The 22,872-nt window shown below is 32.2% G+C and overlaps 3 protein-coding genes across 3 annotated transcripts; all 3 read left to right on the forward strand.

The window, feature by feature from the left end:
- Nucleotides 1-628: 628 nt before the first annotated feature.
- On the forward strand, nucleotides 629-4,747 carry LOC141525912 (uncharacterized). The gene is made up of 5 exons (XM_074240614.1): nucleotides 629-859; nucleotides 1,979-2,163; nucleotides 2,336-2,523; nucleotides 3,227-3,353; nucleotides 3,504-4,747. The coding sequence occupies exons 2-5, from the start codon at nucleotides 1,998-2,000 to the stop codon at nucleotides 4,745-4,747; spliced, it is 1,725 nt and encodes a 574-aa protein (XP_074096715.1). The 5' UTR covers nucleotides 629-859; nucleotides 1,979-1,997.
- Nucleotides 4,748-4,750: 3 nt separating this feature from the next.
- Nucleotides 4,751-6,589, forward strand: LOC141525943 (uncharacterized). The gene is made up of 2 exons (XM_074240645.1): nucleotides 4,751-6,316; nucleotides 6,395-6,589. Exon 1 carries the CDS (start codon nucleotides 5,029-5,031, stop codon nucleotides 6,181-6,183), a length of 1,155 nt encoding a protein of 384 aa, XP_074096746.1. The 5' UTR covers nucleotides 4,751-5,028; the 3' UTR covers nucleotides 6,184-6,316; nucleotides 6,395-6,589.
- Nucleotides 6,383-20,809, forward strand: LOC141525913 (uncharacterized). Its single transcript, XM_074240615.1, has 10 exons — nucleotides 6,383-6,559; nucleotides 7,121-7,219; nucleotides 7,410-7,589; nucleotides 7,763-7,900; nucleotides 18,886-19,005; nucleotides 19,180-19,339; nucleotides 19,468-19,565; nucleotides 19,939-20,152; nucleotides 20,217-20,354; nucleotides 20,486-20,809. The coding sequence occupies exons 1-10, from the start codon at nucleotides 6,383-6,385 to the stop codon at nucleotides 20,641-20,643; spliced, it is 1,482 nt and encodes a 493-aa protein (XP_074096716.1). The 3' UTR covers nucleotides 20,644-20,809.
- Nucleotides 20,810-22,872: the final 2,063 nt, after the last annotated feature.

Raw genomic sequence — 22,872 nt, forward strand, 5'->3', positions numbered from 1 at the left:
TGTTTAACTCCTCTATAATTCTATTGTCTTTAACTTAATTATTGCGTGACCTTATAAATGAACTTATATAATTAAAAATTTTCTGTGTTTTGAGAAACAGATTTAAATTTATCTACAAATTGACTTAGATAAAATATGTAAGTACTGTTTTTAACTAATTGTAAAAAAGTGTTACCTTTTGTTCCATTGTGATTGTAGTTAAAATTGATGATTTTAGAATAATTAACCAGTGCATGACTAAGCTTCTGAAAAATGTTTTTATAAAGTGCATTCAATTTCGCGAAAGTGTGATGTAACTACCTTCTCTTTGTTTCAAATAACTGCATTAAAAATAAGTTTTCGTTGAAATTTTTTCTTGTATGGATTTCCAGTTTTACCTATACAATTTAATAAACACCAATAGAAAGCTTGTATCAATATATTAAATTTATGTGTTAGATATCTCATGATACTGAAATTAGCACACATGTAACAATTTTTATGATTTTTATAATTGAAAAATTATTTTAAAAGAATAAAAAAAAATTGCGTTTGTAGATAATTTGAAAAAATATAAGTACAAATTTTTTAAATATTTTTTTCCACTCATTTATTTCTAAAATAAAACCTTAAACTTGACAGGTGTCTGCTGACTTTAGTATCATGATATTTCAAAAGTTAAAAGTTTCTAATTGTTAGATATGTCATTAAAATGTTTTATAACATTTTTTAATTTTCATGAATAACTGTGGAAAGATTTTAATAGCAATAGGTTGCTATAAATTTTATCCAAAACTCCTATTTTACCGGTATAATCCAATAGATCCCATTAAAAATCTTCTGTTATTTTCTTATTGAATAATTTTAGGATTATTTGTTGGTAAGTATACTCTCCATGTCCTTAAAAAAAAGCGGTTGAAATTTAATGTAAGATCATTAATATTTTAATAAATTACAATCGGTAAGAAAATTTTTTAAATTATGTTATTTTAAGAAATAACGAGTTTTTTTTTTTTTTTAATATGCGTAAATGTGTAGTGAAATTAAATTTTTAAATACATTTTTTAACGAAGAAATAAAAAATTATTTCTATTCGCATTAATAATATTCGCTTCTGTCTAAAATGTATTGTATTTTATAATTCTAAAAATAACTAATTGAAGCAATTAGAAATTATTAAGTTACATAGTCTTACAAGTTTCTCCGAATAGACCAATAGCATTAGATAGGTTCCGTTAAAAAAATCTTCAACTCAAATATTTATAATTATCAATATGTACAATCCATATTGAAAGAAAAAGTAACAATAGCTGAAATTTAGCTGAAAATTTCAAATAAAAAAAATTAAATTCTTTCCTAATGAGGAAAACAATAGTTTAATGAGTATTAACGGTTTAAAAGAATGTAACTTGTAATTTTATATTTTCATAAGTAATTTTTCAGCTGTAGTGTACTTGAGCATTGATACTTTAAGTGAATTTTGTAGTCACATTAATTATTGCTGATTATAGTCTCCGTGTAAAAACAATTTAAAAATATTTGATTATATAGAAATTTATAAGAATATTCTGTTCTTCCACTAAAGCACAATAAATTTCCATCTTTTCTTCTGGACTTCTGTACGTCATCGTTTAACAATTAACAAGTGCCTAATTATTCACTATACTTGAGATGAATTTATATAAAAAATAATATCTAAGAATTAAACCACTAACAAATTTAGCTTCATTTATTACTCACAAAAATAAGAAAATTTTAAATTCAGATTATTATTTTCGAGAAATTAAATTTTCCATTTAATCTTTATCTACAAGAAGTCAAAAATTTTTGCCCCCATTCGCACTAAAGTTTTAAAATAAATTTTGTTTTATTTATTACGTTTGACAAAAACTCGAGAAAATTGAGAATTTTGTAGCATGCATATACTAGTTTCCTTTATAAGTTATATTAAGTACTTCATTTGAATGTGATAATTAATTATTTATTCATGATGTTTCAGCATTACAAAAATTATAAGCATGTTCGCTTATATTAAATTAATAGATGATGATAAATACGACACGATCCCATTGTCATTGGTATATAATCATGAGCAGTTAAAGCCACCATACAATAAAAGTAAACAACATTGGATTATGTATGAGAATAACTCACCTAAGAAAGGCTTACTGATATATGTTGAGGGTATGTATTTTACCAAATTCTATACAAACATTTGTAATATTGTAAAAAAAATTTTTTATTTCACTAAATATATATAAAATATTTTTTATACTATATTTGTTCTTATGATAAAAGGTCATTTACTGCTGTATCGACAGTGTGTTGTTAATAATTTTTTTATCTGTTCTTTTAGAAACAAAGGAAGCACTTGAAAAACTGATTTCATCAAAAAGGCCAATTGTACCAGCACCTCGAAATCAAGAAACTGCTTCCGAATTGAGTGATGCCAATGAAGGTATATTAAGAAATAAATCCGACCCTGTTATTGATATTACTCCAATTGTCGATCAACAATTAAATCAGCTACATGAAAAATTGGCGGTAAGTTTTTAAAGAACATCCATCGTTGAGTCAATATTTTTTTTTCCATGTATGAAAAATTTATTAAGAAATGGGGGTTTATAAGCCAACATTGAAATTGCTTTTTATTTTATATGTATGATTACTTGGTAATATTTTTACGAACTCGATTTGATTTATTTTATATATAAAAGTGATAATTATATTTAGCACATCTAAAAACATTTGATTAAATGTTTTCAGAAATATAGTAGGATTCTTTTTCTAACTACCTGAGTTTTCAGCTTTTTACGTTTTTCAAAAAACTAAATTTGTGTACTTTTGAAGTTCCTTATCGATAGCGGTCTATACTTGACTAAGTTTTCTGCACTCGTTTTCTGAGTATTATATATTTATCATTATAAAAACTTTGACTTTTAAAATTGCACACTATTCCGGTTTGAAATTATAATTCCAGTTTGAAATAAAATCGTTTAATATTTCTTTCTGTTAATGTTATTTTAATTTTAATTCCATGAACTACCGTTATAAAATATAATTTATTATTGTGATATCGTCCATTACTAGTACCATAAAAACATTTATAAACAATTCCGTAACAAAAAATGAGTTGACAGTTTAATTTGTTTATTACAATCGACGTTTGATGATCTATGTGTTCCATCAAAAGTTACATTCCCTTGGCTAATTAATGAGTTTTTCTCATCTATATTTTTTAACACAGCAAAAAAATCGACGAACAAACAAACGATATTTATTTAGTGACTACAACCCTTATCAAATTAGTAGAGCAACTCGAATCCGTCATAAAAAGAAAATAAAAGAGCTTCAACAGCAAAATTTAGATACAGGTAATATATATAATTAGTCTACGGCGGAAAGAAGCTTCTATGCATCTCTTCGTTATCTTCTTATGGATAAAACATATCTATGATTTTGTTTTATTTACAGAAACAAATCCTCGTAACATTTTTGAAGCAAAAATAAAATTTTAACAACAGAGACATTAATACATCATCAGATAGATGTCCCTGAATCATCTATCAGCACTAGTTCTGTCGCATTAAAATTATACGATAATTCTAAAGAAGAAAGTTTTGGCATAAATTGTAGTACTTGTTTCGAAGACTCAGTTCATAATACTACAGGAAATATTACTGATTATATGGATTATGAAGTGCAACAATCTATAAGCAATCAATATGAAGTTTCATCCCACTACAATGATAATGATAATGATTCAGGTGAAGAATTATGTTTGGAAAAAGATGGTAGCTCAGATTCAGATGGTAACTCAGATACAGATGGTAGCTCAGATTCAGATGGTAGCTTAAATTCAAATGGTAGCTCAGGTTCAGATGGTAGCTCAAATTCAGCTGAAGAATTACATTCTGAAAGTGATGGTAGCTCAAATGAGAATGATTCGTTTACAGAGACGGATTCGGATGATTCATCGATTAATGATTCATCACGATTTAATTGTGATTCAATGAATGGTAATACAGTCATGTTTCCGCAGTCGAATGTTACTGTATCTGATGTATTATTAATGGTTACTGCATTTGCTGTTTCTAAACATTTGACAAGGAACGATCAAGATGATTTGATAAATTTAATCAAACTTTTAGCTGGCCCAAACTTTGAATCTTGGAAGGCTACTGATTATTCACGATCAAAAGCATTTAATCCTCCAAGAGACAAAATTAAATTAAATTATTACTGTGAAACAGAAAAATGTCAACGTATATTACATACACAAAAATTATCTGATAAAAAAAAGAAAATAAAAGTAAAATGCAGCCACTGTAAAGCAAAATATAAGCTTTCATCAGCAAGTAAGAATCAATTTATAATGATTGATTTAAAATATCAATTAAAATTATTACTTAAGGACTCGGAAATAAAAGATGACTTATTGAATACTATTGAAAAATTAAAACAACCTCAAAATGATGCATTGATTCGTGATGTATATGACGGTCGATTGTATAAAGTTGTACAAGAAATGTCACCGGGTGCATTGACGTATAATGTCAATACAGATGGGGCACCACTGACAAAGAGCTCCAAACGAAGTATGTGGCCAATACAACTATATATAAATGAATTATCACCAGCATTGCGATTTCGTAATGTGATTCTTGGTGGTCTATACATAACATCAGCAGAACCATCTCCACAATTAATGCAAACTTATATGTCTGAATTTATAAAAAATGCTAATAAGATTATGAAAAAGGTATAAACATTATTGATAATATCGGCAATAGAAGAAATTTGAAATTTTTCTGTCTTTTGTTATGTGTGGACTCCGTTGCAAGACCTGTTATTCAGAATCGGTTTCAATTCAACGGATATTCGGGCTGTAGCTGGTGTTATGCTAATGGACTTTATGATAGTTCAGCGGTTAGGTATCCAATCACAGAACAACATCCTGTACTACGGACAAAACAAAGTCACAAGAAAGATGTCGAAGATGTTAAAAAATTGGGAAAGCCGATAAACGGTGTTAAAGGTGATTGTGCAATGCAACAATTAGAACATTTTGATTGTGTTTGGGGTTTTCCTATTGACTATATGCACGGCGTTCTGTTGGGTGTATCACGACAATTGTGGGCAGTGTGGACTAAGCCAGGAACAGAATATTATTTAAAGCCGCAGCAACGAAAAGAAATTGCTGCTCATCAGCTAAAGATTGAGAGACCTCAAGAAATTCATAGACTGGTTCGAACGGTTGATCATGTCGCCAAATGGAAAGCCTCGGAATGGGAATCGTGGCTATTATTCAATAGCATTCCGTGCCTAGCCGGTATTCTCAACGAAAAATGTTTTCAATCTTATATTTTGTTAGTTTCAAGCATCTATATGTTGATGACTGATAACATAACTGAAAGAGATCTCATAATCTGTGAAATAAACATACTCCAATTTGTACGAGATTGTCAAATTCTTTACGGTGTTAGTTCAATCACGTTTAATTTACACTCATTGCTGCACATTGTAGAATCTGTCCGGCAAAGTGGGCCATTGTGGGCAAGTTCAGCTTTTCCATTTGAAAGCATGATTTTTCTCATCAAGCGTTGCATTACAGGAGTCAGTGGTGTATCAAACCAAATTATTAATTCAGTGCTTAAAGAGAAAAATATTCAATGCAATATCGATCACAATACTGAGTCCATTAAATGTCGAAATTATTGTAAAGATTTGTTTAAGCCACAGCGACTGAAGAATTTTACACGAAGTAATGATAATGTCATTCTTATCGGCAGTACTAAATCACCAAGTGATCAACTACTTCAATTGATAAGCCAACACTTTAACACTGCTCTTTCTGTAGAAGTTTTTGACAGATGTATTTTTAATCAGATGGTACTTCGCAGTATAGCTTATATTCGTCCCAAAAAAACGAATGACACAGTTGTCCAGCTTCGTACAAAAGAATTCATACAAATTCATGGTTTCTTTACTTTGAACAATATCTGTTATCTTTACGGTAACCAAATATCAACTGTTCCAATCATTTCTCTGCCAAATGTTCAATTATGTCATATCCTAAAAGTAACGAACATGGATAAAGACAGTATAATCATCGATATTCAATCCATAGAAAAAAAAGTTATTTTTTTTTCAACCGGAATCGATTATTACATCTGTTTATTCCCTAAAAGTTTAGGGCGATAGAATAATTACTTGATCTGCTTGCTAAACATATCTTATTATAAAAATATGTAAATTGTAGGAAATCCTGCTTTTATTCATTGTAAAAAATTAGAAATATTTTTTAATCAATTATAAGTAATGCATGATAATAATGGTAAAAAAATTTTCAAATGATTGTATTTGTCGACTCAACCAACATTCGTGTACTTGATTTACTTCAATGTTTTTACAGATTATTGATAATAAGACTGGAAATCATGACAGTGATGGCAAAGAAAATTTAAAACCGATTACGAATGCAGATAATCAGAATGATGATAATCTTTCAAAAATCATCACTCCTCCGAAAAGAGAACCGACAATGAAGTTTGATTCATCTTTAGCAAAAACTGAAACTGTAAAAGAAAAGAAATTAAAAAAAAGCAAGGTTAGTCAAATTTATTTTGTTATAAATTATATAATTGTATTTTAATACTATGTTGATTAAACAAAATAGGTATAACAACTTGTATTATAGAAAAACATTAGTTGGTAAGAAAAAAATATTGAAATGCATTACATATATTATGTTACAGAAAAGAAAAGGTGATACAGGTTTACCGACAGAGACTAAATCCAAAAAGAAAAAATTTCGAAAGACCATGATTGACAAAAATTGCAACAGGTAAAAGTTACAGTTATGTATTTAATTATTAATTGAAACATTATTAAAATATTAAAATATAAAAGATAACTAAAGATCGGAAATCAAGTATTTTATAACAAATATTTCGAAGAGTTGGGTAGCAAGTTATTAATTAACAATAATATGTTACTTGCTTAAAAGTAAATGATTTTAGGATATTCTGCGTCTATATTTTATAAAAGTAGATTTATATACAGAAGTTCAAAACAATCTATTTGTGTTAATTAATATATATATATTAATATAAGTTTTCATTAATTTTTTTTTGCTCAGGATAAATCAGTTTCTAGTAAAACGCAAAAAATAACGAGTGAAAAGACTTTGACTATCAGTCACGCTAATCATGGAAATGACAGTAAACAGGGATCAGATGTAAGTATGATTAAAAATAATTTTAAAAGTTATAACAATTATTAAAGATATATTTCATTATAGTAACTAACATTTTTTAAATAATTCAATTTTAATATGCATGTCTTTTATCATAAGAAGAATGTAGTTCGCTGACATTGAAATTCAATTTGAAAAACTAAATTAGTTAAATTTTTATGGATATTTTTAGGAAAAACCGAATCATTCTACTGCAACTAAAGGAATAAAACGCGAACATAATGATGAACCGACAGAAATTGCGGAAGTTGGTATGCGAAATTTTTCGCAGGGCAAGGATCAGACTGAAAATGAATCTAAAGAGAATACAAAGAAGATTGTACATGAAAATTCCAGTCAACAACAATCTAAAGTGAGTATTTCAATTGTAAATTAAAATATCAATAGTTGTTTGAAATATAAAAACTAATATTTCCAAGTTTTTAACATTTGTAAAGAGCAGAAACCTCAATTAATATCTTTTCAGACTATGTATACTTGAAATTTTTTTCTAAATTATAATTATACTTTTATATACTTTTTTAGAATGAAGATGGCACATCACAAACAATTGATGAAACAGCCGATTATAATACAAATTTATTGAATGACATCAACAAATATCTGAATGACCCACCAACAGTCAAGGTTATTGATAAAGGAAATATTCAGCAACAACATAACGTATGTACAATTGAAACAATATAATTACAATTAAAATAGTGAAATTTTTTTTTTTTCGATTGAAAGATTGTGTAAAATTTGTAAATCATCAATTTTGAATTAGTCAATTATGAATATTCTAATTTTTACAATAATTCTTTAGAAAAATACAAGAAAATTGAGTTGAATAAAGGCTTTATTAGATTTAGAAGAAATGAAGAAAATTTTGTTTAAATGAGAAAAAAATGTAAACATTACAAATATCAGCTGATATTTTGTAACAGTTTTACCTGCTCAGGCTGGCCCCTAATCAATTTTAAATTTAACTAACAAAACTAACAACAATAAAAATTACCAGGGCGCCACCAGGATTATTAATCACGGTTCCTGGAACCGGTCCAGAGCTGAGAAATCTTAATCTTAGAGTAGAGAGAGTGGAGGAAGGTGCCGCTAAATAATAAAAATTTAATTAACAATCTGTACAGTTTTATTAACAATAAAAATAACAAACTTAACAAATTTAAGCGCTCACACACACACTTTAATTAACTTATAATCTAACGAAGCGGAGAACAACTGCGAACTAAACGATATTTACAAACGAACCTTCCAATTGACGATACGATGACTAGACGGGCTTTTTCGAACAAACGGTCTCCCACACCTGTCTTAAAACTAATTGGGCTTTTTCGAACAAACGGTCTCCCACACCTGTCTTAAAACTAATTGGGCTTTTTCGAACAAACGGTCTCCCACACCTGTCTTAGAACTAATTGGGCTTTTTCGAACAAACGGTCTCCCACACCTGTCTTAGAACTAAACTTAACACTATAAGTCCACCGGACTAACACAACTAACTCCACACTTAAAATTAAGTCCACAGGACTACCGAACTTAACACTATTAACACTCTCTATCACGCATAACCCGCTCAATTCTTCACACACATAACCCACACTTCGCTTAATTGATTTATAAAATTAATTGATTTCCGAATTTAATTTAATTACAATTTATTTAGATCTATTTTATTCAATCATTGGCTCGGTGAAACGAAAATTCTTATTTAATGATTTAATTCTGACTAAACTTTTACTTGATGACCTTGACTCAATATCACTGATTACTTGGACTTAATATCCACGCTGACAATTATCAAGTGTCATTTGTTTTAATTTAATCCCCTCACGGACTTAATCCCCAAAATTTACTTAATTTATACTTGACAAAAAATAATTTTTTTTAATAAATATTTTCAACAAAAATTTTCAATATAATCTTCCTAACAATTTTCCGATCGGTACTGTTTTCAATAATAATTTCTTAATGTAATATTTTTAATAATTGATTCTCAATATAAAATAATCTTAATAATTAATTCTCAAATAATTTTCCGACCGGCAATTTTTTCAAATGGTAAATTTTTAAATATCACAATAATTAATTCTCAATAAAAATAATCTTAATATAAATATTATCTTCTCACTATAAAATATTATTACTAATTTAACATTCGTTGATCAGTTATAAAAATTCGACACAAGTCGAAATAGTCAAATTTATTTGCTAGAACATTCGCTAGATAAGTCTTGTTTGACCTTGGGTATTGGAATTTATGCGACACACAAAGTTGACGCTTGACGGAAATTCCACGAATAAAAACTTGTCGATTATTTTTAATAAAAAAAAATCAATCAACTTTTCAATTTAAATATTGTGAAAATAAATTTAACAAATTTTCAGATGTTAATTAATTAATTGAAAATTTTCAGATATTAAAATTTTCCCCCGCAAGGTCGATTAAGTGATCCTCGGGTATAAACCCCCATAAAAATCACTCAATCTAAAAACTAGCAAATGTTCCACAATTAATTTATTAAATTTTAATAAAGAAAAGAAGAGGAATGATAGACCGAGTATGAACCGCGGTCTATCTTCCACCCACGGAATGAATAATGTACCTGGGTAAACGTTTTACTCCTTTCACGAATATTATGTGCCGTGGTGAGTATTCCAGGTGCAGGTTGTAAATTTCCTTTTCCTTCTCCTTCACTCCGGGTACGTCTTGAAATTCGGTATATTCCTGTAACAGTGCAACAATTAGAACTCCCGTCTAATAGATTGAAACGACAATCAAAAAACCCATCGCAGCGTTCCGAAAATACGCTTGCGAAAAAATAATTACCTGTTAATTCCGTAGTGGTGACCGGTGCGGCTGACTATCAAACCTCTTCTGATTCTGTCACCCTCCAACTACCGAATACTTACTCATTCCACTCCCCTCTTAATTACTACACGGGAGACCCGGAAGATCGGGGCGCGCCAGTGCTGAGTCGACTAATTATCGATCTCAGGTGATTTATCGATTTAGGGTAATTTACCCTGTTACACTCCTCCCCACCAGACCAGCACTGGGGGTCCCGATCCTCAGTTCCTCCGCGGGGTTGGTGAATCACAACTAAAACAGTGTAATTATTTTTAACAAGGATAATTTTATTTAGCACTATTTACAAGTCCTCATCGAGGTCCAGCTGAAGAACATCTTCGTCACTGGTCTCCTCGTCATTGAACAAGCCAATGTCCTCTAGGCCCGAGTCCTCGGATATCGGCTCACCTTGGCCTCCCATCTCCATCTCACTCCAGTTTGGCCCTCGGAGCTCCCTCTTGTTCCTCTTCTTCTTCCTCTTGGCAGTTCGTCGACGGACTGGAACGTCAGTTGGTTCCGGTCTCGGCATCAACTCGGCGCGCGGAATGCCAGTCTCCATCTTGCCAGGCGTCCATTGGGTTCTCTAAGTGAGTGCAGCCATAATAGAGAAGCGTGATCTGTTACTACGGTAAATGGGGCGCCTTCGAGATAGCACCTCAGCTTCCTCACCGCCCAGACTACAGCTAAGCACTCTTTTTCTGTAGTCGTATATCTAGTTTCTGCACCTCGGAGCTGGCGACTCAGGCAAATAATTAAATGTTCCTTGTCCGTTCCGGGTTCTTTTTGCACTAGAAAGGCACCCAGACCGGTATCGCAGGCATCAGTGTATAATACGTACGGCCAGTCTGGTTTGGGAATTGCCAAGGGCTGAGCATCAACGAGAGCTTGTTTTAATTCGTGAAACGATTTTTCTTCTTCTGGACCCCATTTCCACTCCGAATTTGCGCCAGTTAATTTATTTAAAGGACCTTGAGCCTTCGCAACATTCTGGAGATGACGGTGGTACCAGTTTACTAAGCCCAGGAAGCTTCTTAATTGTTTCTTGTTTGTAGGAGTAGGGAAATTGACAACAGGTGCGATCCTTTCAGGATCCGGGTATAATCCAGTTTCGTTGACCACGAATCCCAAAAATCTAACTTCGTTTCTGCAGAATTTGCACTTCTCCGGATTAATGAGGAGGCCAAATTCACGAAATACCTCGAACAGCAGAGCCAGGACCTTCAAGTGTTCTTCGAATGTCTCGCTTATCGCGATCCAATCATCGAGATAAGCGAAAACCTGTTCAGCCCATTTGAGAGGCAACTCCTCTGGACCAAAAGTTCACAGAATCTAGTTTTCGCATGGTCCATGGCTTTTTGAAAGGTACTAGGAGCTCCTACTAGTCCGTATGGCATTCTTAACCATTCGAATTGGCCTCTTCCCTCTACCGAGAAGGCTGTCAGTGGAACTGAATCTGGAGACATTGAAATTTGATGAAATGCTTCGCGTAAGTCCATTGTAGATATAAAGGTGGCTCCGTGGAGAGCACTCAGAATTCTGAGCATGTTAGGCAATGGATGAGCTGGTGGAATCGTGACTTTGTTGAGTGGACGATAGTCGATACAAAATCTCCACTTGTTGTTGGATTTCGAAACCATCAATGGTGAACATGACCAGACACTGAAGCTCGGGCGGATGAACTTCTTCTCTAACAGCTCATCAATCTGTTTATTCAGCTCTTCATTCACGACTGGGCTTCTGCGATAAGGTTTTATTCGCACAGGTTGTGTTCCGGGTTTCAAAAGAATTTCGTGTTGAATAATTTTTGTCGCCCCCAAATTTGACACTTCATCAATTTTATTTAACTCGATTTCCAGAAATTTCTCCATTTCCTCTTCTTGGAGTTCTGACATAGCACACAATGGTGCTGACTTCTCGTGACAGTTGATAGGTTGGAAAGGAAAAACCTCCGGAGAGTCAGTGAATTTCCATGTACAGTTCTTGCAGTCGATCAGCACCTCGAATTTTGTCGCGAAGTCCATCCCCAAGACCAAGGAATAACCTAGGTCGGGTAAAACGCTCAAATACTGTTCTCCAGCAACAGATCCGATCTGAATTATGAAAGGGCTCCACCCTTACTTTTGCAAGTAGAGTGATTAGCAAGAAGCACTCCTTTCTTAGTCTGATCGTCTTGAAGCTCACCAGCAGCTAGATGTTTGATATCTTGGTACACCTTTTCATTTATATACGACCTCTCACTGCCTGTGTCCAGAATTCCCTGGAGTTTTACTCCAAATAACCATACCGAAATCGGGATACGTGACGTTCTTTCCGGTGGTGAACCATTTCCCGGTTTGAAGATTCGTCGGGTAGCCAGACTGTGAATAAAAGACGCAGAGAGAGGTCTACCTTGAAATACTCGAGGTAAAAATGAAGCTTGTGAGGCTTCCAAGACAGCTGGTGTAGTTGCTGGTTCACATAGAGTCTCGACTTCGTCTTCCCACTCCGAATCAGAGATTTCTCCTGCTGTTGAATTTTCTTCGGAGTCATGTTCCACCAAGGATATACAGGGTTCAATTACTTCCTCCGGAGGAGCTGATAAGGGATCCTCTAATAAGGTAATTGCTCTTAATACCTCCTCTTCACAGAGTGGTTTATTTTTATTGACTTATCTTGTATCTCTAATTCAGCAACAGAATCAATGACATTGTCACTGTCTACCTCATCTGGCCCTCGAGAAGAGACTGGTTTATTTCCCGCGTCTTTTCCCGGGTATGAATCCAGATTGGTTTCATTTAATACAGTGAAATTATTGTTTCCCTGGTTTTCAAATTGTTCCGGTAAACACGTGGGAAACTTACGTGTTACCTCTAAGCATTTTTTTGGTTAGATTGAACGACCTTCTCTGCAGGAGGTTCAGTATTAGTTGCTGCTGATCCAGGTTGGTTATTCCAGAGAGCTGATAAAGGACAGTTCTCCCTGGTATGACCTATTTTGTAGCAGAAATTACAAACTTCTCTTCTTGGACCAGGGCAGACTTCGAATGTATGACCTGGTGTGCCGCAGTTGAAACAAGGGCTCGGTCCTCGGATGTATTTTAGGTTATACATTTGGCCCAGGTCTCGTATAGGTGCATTGGAAAATTGTAGTCCTGGTTGTTTGAAGAGTCCCATATTGTCCTGATGAGATGGTATTAGGGGTTTCAGTTTGTATATTCTGCACCGGCAATTGTTGGTTTGCTAGTTGAGTAGCATTTGGTTGTTGTGATGGATAAAACTTCGTGCGATAATATTGTTTGTTGGCTTGAAACTGGTTATTCGGACGTCTGATGACTCCGTAACGGTTGTCGTATTCCCCTGAATTTAATTTCATATTATTGAATTCGGGGAGTTCCACCATTTCCTCAACAAACTCTATATCTTCGTTAGGAAGTTGGATAGCTCCAAAACGAGGTTTATCCGTGTTCTTCAATTGTGAACTAGACTGGTTTTTGCTACTCGAGTCTTTGGTACACCTGGCTGCCTCGTGTAATACGTTGAGAAGGTCTTCGTATGTTGTTACTTGTCTGGAGAAGACCATGAGTCTCAGCTCGTCAGTTAAATGGTTACGGATACAGTTCACCTGTTCCTGGACTGGTGGAGGAATCTCCATCGATTGATATTTTTGTTGGACATTGAGCACGAACTCCGTGGCATTGTCCCCAGGATTCATCCTCATCTCACTTATGTCCAGGATCATTTGATGGTCGGTGACGGGGCTCCCGAAAGCTTTTCGGAACTCCTGCTTGAACTGGGCGAAATTTTGCCATCTGTAATAGTTCGTATCCACCCAACGAGCTGCTGCTCCCTTCAGGGTATAACTGATCACCTTCATTAGCTCTGGTTCACTCCAATCTTCTCGTCTCGCTCTAGCCTCCAATGCATTCACGAAATCGTTAGCTGTTGTGTCTTTTTGAGGAAAAGAAATGCCGGACATCTGTATGCTGTCTTTGATTTCCTTCCAGCGGCTATAAGAGATGTGTCCAGGTCTAATGTTGGTGTTCAACCCGTTGAAGTCACCTCCAGGCAATCTACGTGTGTAATTATCGGGACCAATCCCAGGATAATTAGCCTGTGGTATGCAAGTGTTACCTGGTGTGAAACCCCGGTAACGATCTTGTTGTTCAAGATTAGTTTGATAATCCTGATGATTTATTGTATTGATCAATGGGCGAGAAGTCAAGCCAATTGGTCGAGTCTCTTGGTTATTTAGCTGTTGGTATGTAGGAGAACTCGAATTTCCTCCAAGATGCGCTGTCCCTGAGTAAATCTCACGAGCCAGTCGTTCCCGTTCACGAAGTTGACGAATTTCCTGCTCTTGTTGTTGATGCAGGCGTTCGAGACGTTCTCGTTGAATTTGTTCTTGTCTCAATTGGTCTCTTAATGCCTGTTCCCGTGTCTCTCTTACTCTTATCGCTTCCTCGACTCCTAGAAGTCGTGTTCGAGGTGCTTGATTGGTTGTAGGATCACCTCGGAGTCTGTGTTGTAACCAGGAGAGCTCACGGTCCATGTCGTCAATTATTCCGTTCATCGTGTCAGCAACCTCTCCGAAATGTAAAGAAGAGTTTGACGAACTGGCTGGAGCTGGTGTAATCATATTCCCTCCAGTTACATGCTGATTCTGGCCATGTTTTGATTTCCAGGGAACAACGCAGTCCCACTCGTACCTGGAGTCTCGCCTATTGATATACGTTGTTTGTTTTGGACCGAAGATATTACTCCCGCGGATCCCTGTTGTCTATAACCCGGGTTTAATTGAGTCGACTCACCCATGGGCGCAGGCATGACGCCTGACCCGGGTACTTGAGCTGACTCCCCCAAGGGTCTCTGATAAACGTTGGATCCTGGTCTATTAGTAATAGTCGGTGATGTTCTACCCCGGCCTCTACCGAAGGAAAGTCGTCGAGCCTCTTCTTCTGGCTCTTCGAGTCCTTGAGACCTGGTTCTCGGTCCACCTTGACGTAACATTATGTTTGAATGTACAAAATATTACTCGAATCTGAAGAATCTCTCTGTTGGAACACGACAATAAACTTGTAATTGAAATATCCTATGTTAATTTTATTATATTTTAGAAAAAGTAAAATAAAATATTTGTTAAATTCTAAAACCAAAAGGAATTTTTCAAGAGAAAAAGATTTTATAATTTATTCAATAAGATATAACTAAATATTTTCTCTGTTAAAGAAAAGAAGCTTTTGTTAAATTTAATTCGAGTAGGATAAAAATTCCTCTAGAGATTATGTGTCAAAAATTCTTTTGAAAAGTAATTACTACGTTTTAATTCAATTGTCAAATTTTAATAAAAGAAAATTTTACATTGAAATAAATTTTAAAAGCTAAAAGAATTTGTTCAAAATGAGAAAAGATTTTCTAATTTTACTAATTAAAATTTAATTATTTATTCACTACCAAAGAAAAGAATTTTTGCTAATTTTAAATATAACAGGATTAAAATTCCTTTCAAAAGCAATTGTCGGAATGTCTCAAGTAAATTCCTCAAAAATGAGTAATAAGTTACCCAAGGTAGTCAAAATCGAAAAGTATTTTAATCCTTATTTAAGGAAAAAATATTTCGACTTATTTCGACTACCGGGTTTGGATGTTTTGGCTATTTTCTTTGGTACCCAGAGTAGCTGTGACTTGTAGAAAAACTACCACAAGCCACTGGGCTTAGCCGAATGATAATGATGACTTCTTTTTTTTTTTTTTTTTTTTTTTTTTTTTTTTTATTTTTAAAATAAGTATCAAATTAATGCTAATATTACAATTTCGAGGAAAATTTTAAAGAAAGAAAATATTTCGACACTTACTAACGCACCTATCTAAGTAAAAAAATTTTCGACTAAAAAAAAAAAAAAAATTTTCCAATGATTGAATAATATTTTTCCAATTAATTAATCAAAATTTTATTACTCAACAACTTCCATTCTCTCTCTATGGGGTTTTTAAGAAGTTGGGCGCCAATGTAACAGTTTTACCTGCTCAGGCTGGCCCCTAATCAATTTTAAATTTAACTAACAAAACTAACAACAATAAAAATTACCAGGGCGCCACCAGGATTATTAATCACGGTTCCTGGAACCGGTCCAGAGCTGAGAAATCTTAATCTTAGAGTAGAGAGAGTGGAGGAAGGTGCCGCTAAATAATAAAAATTTAATTAACAATCTGTACAGTTTTATTAACAATAAAAAATAACAAACTTAACAAATTTAAGCGCTCACACACACACTTTAATTAACTTATAATCTAACGAAGCGGAGAACAACTGCGAACTAAACGATATTTACAAACGAACCTTCCAATTGACGATACGATGACTAGACGGGCTTTTTCGAACAAACGGTCTCCCACACCTGTCTTAAAACTAATTGGGCTTTTTCGAACAAACGGTCTCCCACACCTGTCTTAAAACTAATTGGGCTTTTTCGAACAAACGGTCTCCCACACCTGTCTTAGAACTAATTGGGCTTTTTCGAACAAACGGTCTCCCACACCTGTCTTAGAACTAAACTTAACACTATAAGTCCACCGGACTAACACAACTAACTCCACACTTAAAATTAAGTCCACAGGACTACCGAACTTAACACTATTAACACTCTCTATCACGCATAACCCGCTCAATTCTTCACACACATAACCCACACTTCGCTTAATTGATTTATAAAATTAATTGATTTCCGAATTTAATTTAATTACAATTTATTTAGATCTATTTTATTCAATCATTGGCTCGGTGAAACGAAAATTCTTATTTAATGATTTAATTCTGACTAAACTTTTACTTGATGACCTTGACTCAATATCACTGATTACTTGGACTTAATATCCACGCTGACAATTATCAAGTGTCATTTGTTTTAATTTAATCCCCTCACGGACTTAATCCCCAAAATTTACTTAATTTATACTTGACAAAAATAATTTTTTTAATAAATATTTTCAACAAAAATTTTCAATATAATCTTCCTAACAATTTTCCGATCGGTACTGTTTTCAATAATAATTTCTTAATGTAATATTTTTAATAATTGATTCTCAATATAAAATAATCTTAATAATTAATTCTCAAATAATTTTCCGACCGGCAATTTTTTCAAATGGTAAATTTTTAAATATCACAATAATTAATTCTCAATAAAAATAATCTTAATATAAATATTATCTTCTCACTATAAAATATTATTACTAATTTAACATTCGTTGATCAGTTATAAAAATTCGACACAAGTCGAAATAGTCAAATTTATTTGCTAGAACATTCGCTAGATAAGTCTTGTTTGACCTTGGGTATTGGAATTTATGCGACACACAAAGTTGACGCTTGACGGAAATTCCACGAATAAAAACTTGTCGATTATTTTTAATAAAAAAATCAATCAACTTTTCAATTTAAATATTGTGAAAATAAATTTAACAAATTTTCAGATGTTAATTAATTAATTGAAAATTTTCAGATATTAAAATTTTTCCCCGCAAGGTCGATTAAGTGATCCTCGGGTATAAACCCCCATAAAAATCACTCAATCTAAAAACTAGCAAATGTTCCACAATTAATTTATTAAATTTTAATAAAGAAAAGAAGAGGAATGATAGACCGAGTATGAACCGCGGTCTATCTTCCACCCACGGAATGAATAATGTACCTGGGTAAACGTTTTACTCCTTTCACGAATATTATGTGCCGTGGTGAGTATTCCAGGTGCAGGTTGTAAATTTCCTTTTCCTTCTCCTTCACTCCGGGTACGTCTTGAAATTCGGTATATTCCTGTAACAGTGCAACAATTAGAACTCCCGTCTAATAGATTGAAACGACAATCAAAAAACCCATCGCAGCGTTCCGAAAATACGCTTGCGAAAAAATAATTACCTGTTAATTCCGTAGTGGTGACCGGTGCGGCTGACTATCAAACCTCTTCTGATTCTGTCACCCTCCAACTACCGAATACTTACCCATTCCACTCCCCTCTTAATTACTACACGGGAGACCCGGAAGATCGGGGCGCGCCAGTGCTGAGTCGACTAATTATCGATCTCAGGTGATTTATCGATTTAGGGTAATTTACCCTGTTACAATTTAATTAAAACATTTATACCATCGTGAAGCATCACTTCAACATTTTTTTTATAGATAAAGAAAATTAAATGTGTCTTAATAGATAGACGCTTATTAGCCTCTAACATATGACAAGCTTTCCAATAGTGCTTTGTAAAATTACATTTTAAATATCGGCACTTTTTCAGTGATATTATGAAATATAGTATAATGTTTATTGATTCAACAGTAAAATTACAAAATAGGTTAAAAATAAAAACACAAAATAAACATGGATAGAATTTAAATATAATTATTAAGAAGTAAACTTTAATAAACGTATTATTTTTCATGTTGTTTGCTCCGAAATTATAAGTTTTCATATGTCTTCTAAATCACTCAAAATTAGATAATCATGAGCCAATACGATAGTTTGTTACAAGGGTTTGAACGACATCTTTTTCTTTTGATGAAAATCATATCAAGTTTATTAAAGCGTTTTATTTTTAAAAATCTACAAGTAACTTACAAGTTTCTTAGTAATAAAATAAATTGAAATTTTGCAACTATGAATATCGACTTATTTAGTTTACGGAAATTTCGAAATAGTCAGACAGTAGTAAAAAGCGTAAAAAGTAACATAACATTTTATTGTATTTTTTACGTCAATGCAATTGCAACTCACAGTACATTTAGTATAATTAATAGAACTATAGGTATTATTAAAGTTACAATTAATCTACAGGTATTCGATGAAGCCTCGTGTTCTAATACTCAAACTATTAAAGATAAATCAAAGAAAAATATTAAGACTAGTCAACAATCATTGAAGCCCAAAAAGACCAAGAGTGGAACAGTTTCAAAGGTACAAAAAATAAAATTATAAAAAGTTAAAAGAAGTGATTGTTTAGTGTTACTAGAGATTTTATATTCACAATTTTTGTGATCGTGAAACTAAAAAATTACAATTCAAAGTATAAATAAATATATATTATAAATATATGTATATAAATCTATATAATTTAACTTTTTATTTTAGGTGAAGACTAAGAAAAAATCCGATAAAGCTGAATCTCGTCATGAAAAATTGCAATATGTAATTGAACAAGTAGAAGAAATGAAAAAAAGTGTCGAAAATTTTCAACAATTAGCCTCAACAGCATTCCAGACACTCTTATCTAACTGGCAGCAATTTCAGAGTAAGATTAAAATATATTTTTATTCTGCAATTGCAAATATTTCAACTTATTATTTTATAAATGATGGTTTGAAAAAAATTATCTTATATTATATTGAAAAGAACGTTAATCGACTTTTCGATGTTTAGGTACGCGGGCAGCAATACCATCAGCAGTCAAGGCAATTGATTTTGAAAATATCCAAGTACCTCCACTAGTAGGTTTTATTCGATCGGACACTGGAATGGTAAGTCTTCAATATAATTAGGTAGCTCCATTACAATCAATAATTTATTGTTGATTTGAAAATGAAGAGTTAATGATTAGAAGAATAACGTCAAAAAATTGAATTTGCTATAATTAACTGTTTGATTGCTAATATATATCTTTCTAATAATTTCTAAATATTCCTAACTCTATTTCGTAGTCAATTATCTCCATAAGTTTTGTATAAAATTTTAATTAATTAAATATGAGCTTTAATGTGTGATTTTTAACTAGAAAAAAATGTTTATTTTTTTTTTTTTTTGATAAGTGCATTTTTTTTTAGTTATCAAAAATAATAAAAATTTTAGAATTGGTCTGATAAAATAACTATTCTTGGATTTTTCTCTTTGTAGATTCATTGTGGACAAAATATTTGGATTACTACGCAAGATTACACCAATGCAAAAGCTGCATCGTCATCAGAGTCTATGTTTGTCAAAAATATAGCGATGAATATATTTACAAGAGAAGTTCTTAAAAATAGTAGTATAACGGGCAATAGTAGTAATCGGACCAAAGGACCTGCAAAGCCGAAACTGGATCCGACTAAAATGCTTGCCGTAAGAGGTGAATAAATTGTCTACTTATTAAAAAAGTAAAATTCCCCTAAGCTAATCATACGTTTCGGCAGATATTTATAGATATTATTTAGCGGAGCACAGAAAACTTCCAGAAAAAGTAATTAATGTTAAAGTCGATGAGTACGTGGAATATATCCGGCAAAAAATTGCGGACTTAATTAGACCTCCGAAGAAGACGCCATCAGAAGGTAACTAATGTTTATTCTAACACCAATTCGAACGTAATAAAGTCAAAATTAAAACGACTACCTTTGCACGCCATAGTTCACAATATTTTTTCAATTTTAATCTAAAATAAATTGTTACTTATATATTTTAGCAGCTGAAGCAACAAAGGATGATAAAAAAATAAAAAAACTGCCGAAAGCTCGAAAGGGTAAACAAGATGTTTCGAGCTCCAGTGAAAGTAGCGACTCCGGTGAAGACAGTGAAGCTTCAGACGGTGAAGCTTCAGACAGTGAAGATAATACCAATTAAGTCATTGCATTAACTTTACTTTTTTAAATATTTAATCAGATAAATTTTTTCTATTTTCAAACTTCTTCATTTTTAGTTAATGAAATTAAGTAATATATAATACAGTACAAATATACTATAATTAAGGTATCATGTTCAAGAAAAAATAAAATGATATATACTACATAAATATTTTAATTTTGTTTTAACTTAAAGATATAACGATCTAATGATGTTCATAACACATGAATAATTAAATAATCAGACAACTTTTGGCCAAAAAGATATTCCATTATCGCATGGACCGTTTGCGGCGGGGAAGAGGGTCATTTAGCAGCCGAAATGATTGAAGATTTTGTAAAGTTTCACGATAAAAATTTTTTGAGTACACAGATAAATTAAGTAATTCTTAAACTAAAACAATGGTTAAGTATATAATTGAAGCTTATTCAATAAGCTTTCTGATGTAAATTACATGAATGAAATAAGTTATCCGAATTAAAAGTTATCCATGGTAAAAGTATGCTTTTTTTAATTTAAAAATGTTTTATTTGGTCGAATTTTTAAATTAATTGACCGAGTTTGATTAAAGTGATCGTCCATGGAATAAGTAAGCTACGTTTCATTGAGATCTGTTCAGAACTATAGACACTTGGTAACAAGTCACGTTCTACGTTGAAAAAAAAAATAGTTAATAACGATAAATAAATTAATGAAAATTCTCTTAGATTCTGTTATAGCGAAATATATGGTTAGTTTAACGTAATACTGATAAGTAATCAGAAAAGCGGAAATCAAATTCATTCGTAATTACTGTTTCGAAACGATACGTGAAAGAATCATATTTATCAGGTACAAGCCCTATAAAAACTAATTGTATCCTTACTCGGATTACTTTATAAAATGTCATCTATTGTCAAAATTGGAAAAACGATAGAGAACTATAAAAGCATTACAAGTAAATTATTTTGAATTCCATTAGGGAATAACAATTCTTGGTTTGATAAAACTCCGATTCATTATCATAAAAGCAACTATCAAACTTATAGGCAATTACTGTTTCGAAACAATTCACAAGGCGTATATTTATCAAGAACAAATTCTATAAAAACTAATTGTATTCTCACTTGAATTATCTTATAAAAATGTCGTTCATTTTAATGTGAGATAATACAATAAAAATCTACGTGCATATCACTGGCAAAGTCTAATAATAAAAATTTGAAATTCATCTGCAATTACCACATCAGAATGATAGTCCTCACTTGAAGCTACTAAAGATATACAACTGTCTTTGCAAATAGATTATCATATTTCTTTATGGGTATTTTCGATAATAATTTCGTAGAAAACTACGATGCAAGTACCTATTCTGTACTGATTCAGCCTCGTAAGCTTCTATCAACAAAATCCATTCTCAATCCATAGCCACTTGGAAATACTAATAGAATTTAGTTGGTCTTACTCGTACCACATAAAATCCAATAAATTTATTATTTTTTTCGTTTATCAGACAGTATTTGGAATTCCTGTTTCAAAAACACAATAGCTAACAATAACTTCCAATCAATCATTGTTTTTTATTTGGATCTATGTGGATCTTTCAGCAGGGTAGTCTGACGCTCCGTTTACAACGAAATTTTTGAACGGAACTTGGCGCCAGATTCTACTGAATCTGTGGATTATTTTTTTTTTATTTAGTATTATAATTTTAAAAATTTTTGTTTTATTGTTTGTGCTCATTTACTTAAGTATTTTTTTTTAACTTTAAAAGAAGTTATTAGTAGTTATTTTATTTAATTTCTTGTTAAGTTTAAGATAAGTTAATATATTTTAAGTATTAAGATGTCATATATACATAGAAAAAGAAAATTTCTAGAACTAAGAAAATTGTAAGGAAGACCGAAGTTATTTTGGAGCTAGAAGGAATTTTCTTGGCTTAAAAAAAATTAACTTCATTCAAGAAATTTTCAATCTTCCTTAAGATTTTTTTGATTGAAGAAAATTTACGCTTGACTTAAGACTTTCTTTCTTTCGGTGTACCTCAAGTTTTCAATTTACTTCTTTTGTAAGAAAAATACGTAAGCATTTTTAGAATTCGCAGGCCATCTTACTGATTGCACAGTCTCATCATCTATTTGGATCCATGATAAATTATGTTTAATCATCGCAACATGATGTTTTTCAGAATTACCATCTTTTGAAGAGTTAAATATAGCACTTACAACAGCATAGTTTGTATTACATATT

The sequence above is a fragment of the Cotesia typhae genome, unplaced genomic scaffold, assembly GCF_013202065.1.
Source record: "Cotesia typhae breed Kobodo isofemale line unplaced genomic scaffold, CoteBio_Ctyphae contig_28, whole genome shotgun sequence".
Lineage (NCBI taxonomy): Eukaryota > Metazoa > Arthropoda > Insecta > Hymenoptera > Braconidae > Cotesia > Cotesia typhae.

Bases quoted from the DNA above. Each gene is read 5' to 3' on its own strand.
- LOC141525912 (XM_074240614.1), top strand. From the start codon at position 1,998: ATGTTCGCTTATATTAAATTAATAGATGATGATAAATACGACACGATC. The intron at 2,164-2,335 runs GTATGTATTTTA...CTGTTCTTTTAG, and splicing joins CTTACTGATATATGTTGAGG to AAACAAAGGAAGCACTTGAA. The intron at 2,524-3,226 runs GTAAGTTTTTAA...TTTTTAACACAG, and splicing joins AGCTACATGAAAAATTGGCG to CAAAAAAATCGACGAACAAA.
- LOC141525913 (XM_074240615.1), top strand. From the start codon at position 6,383: ATGTTTTTACAGATTATTGATAATAAGACTGGAAATCATGACAGTGAT. The intron at 6,560-7,120 runs GTAAAAGAAAAG...TTTTTTGCTCAG, and splicing joins CTTTAGCAAAAACTGAAACT to GATAAATCAGTTTCTAGTAA. The intron at 7,901-18,885 runs GTATGTACAATT...ATTAATCTACAG, and splicing joins ATATTCAGCAACAACATAAC to GTATTCGATGAAGCCTCGTG.
- LOC141525943 (XM_074240645.1), top strand. From the start codon at position 5,029: ATGCAACAATTAGAACATTTTGATTGTGTTTGGGGTTTTCCTATTGAC.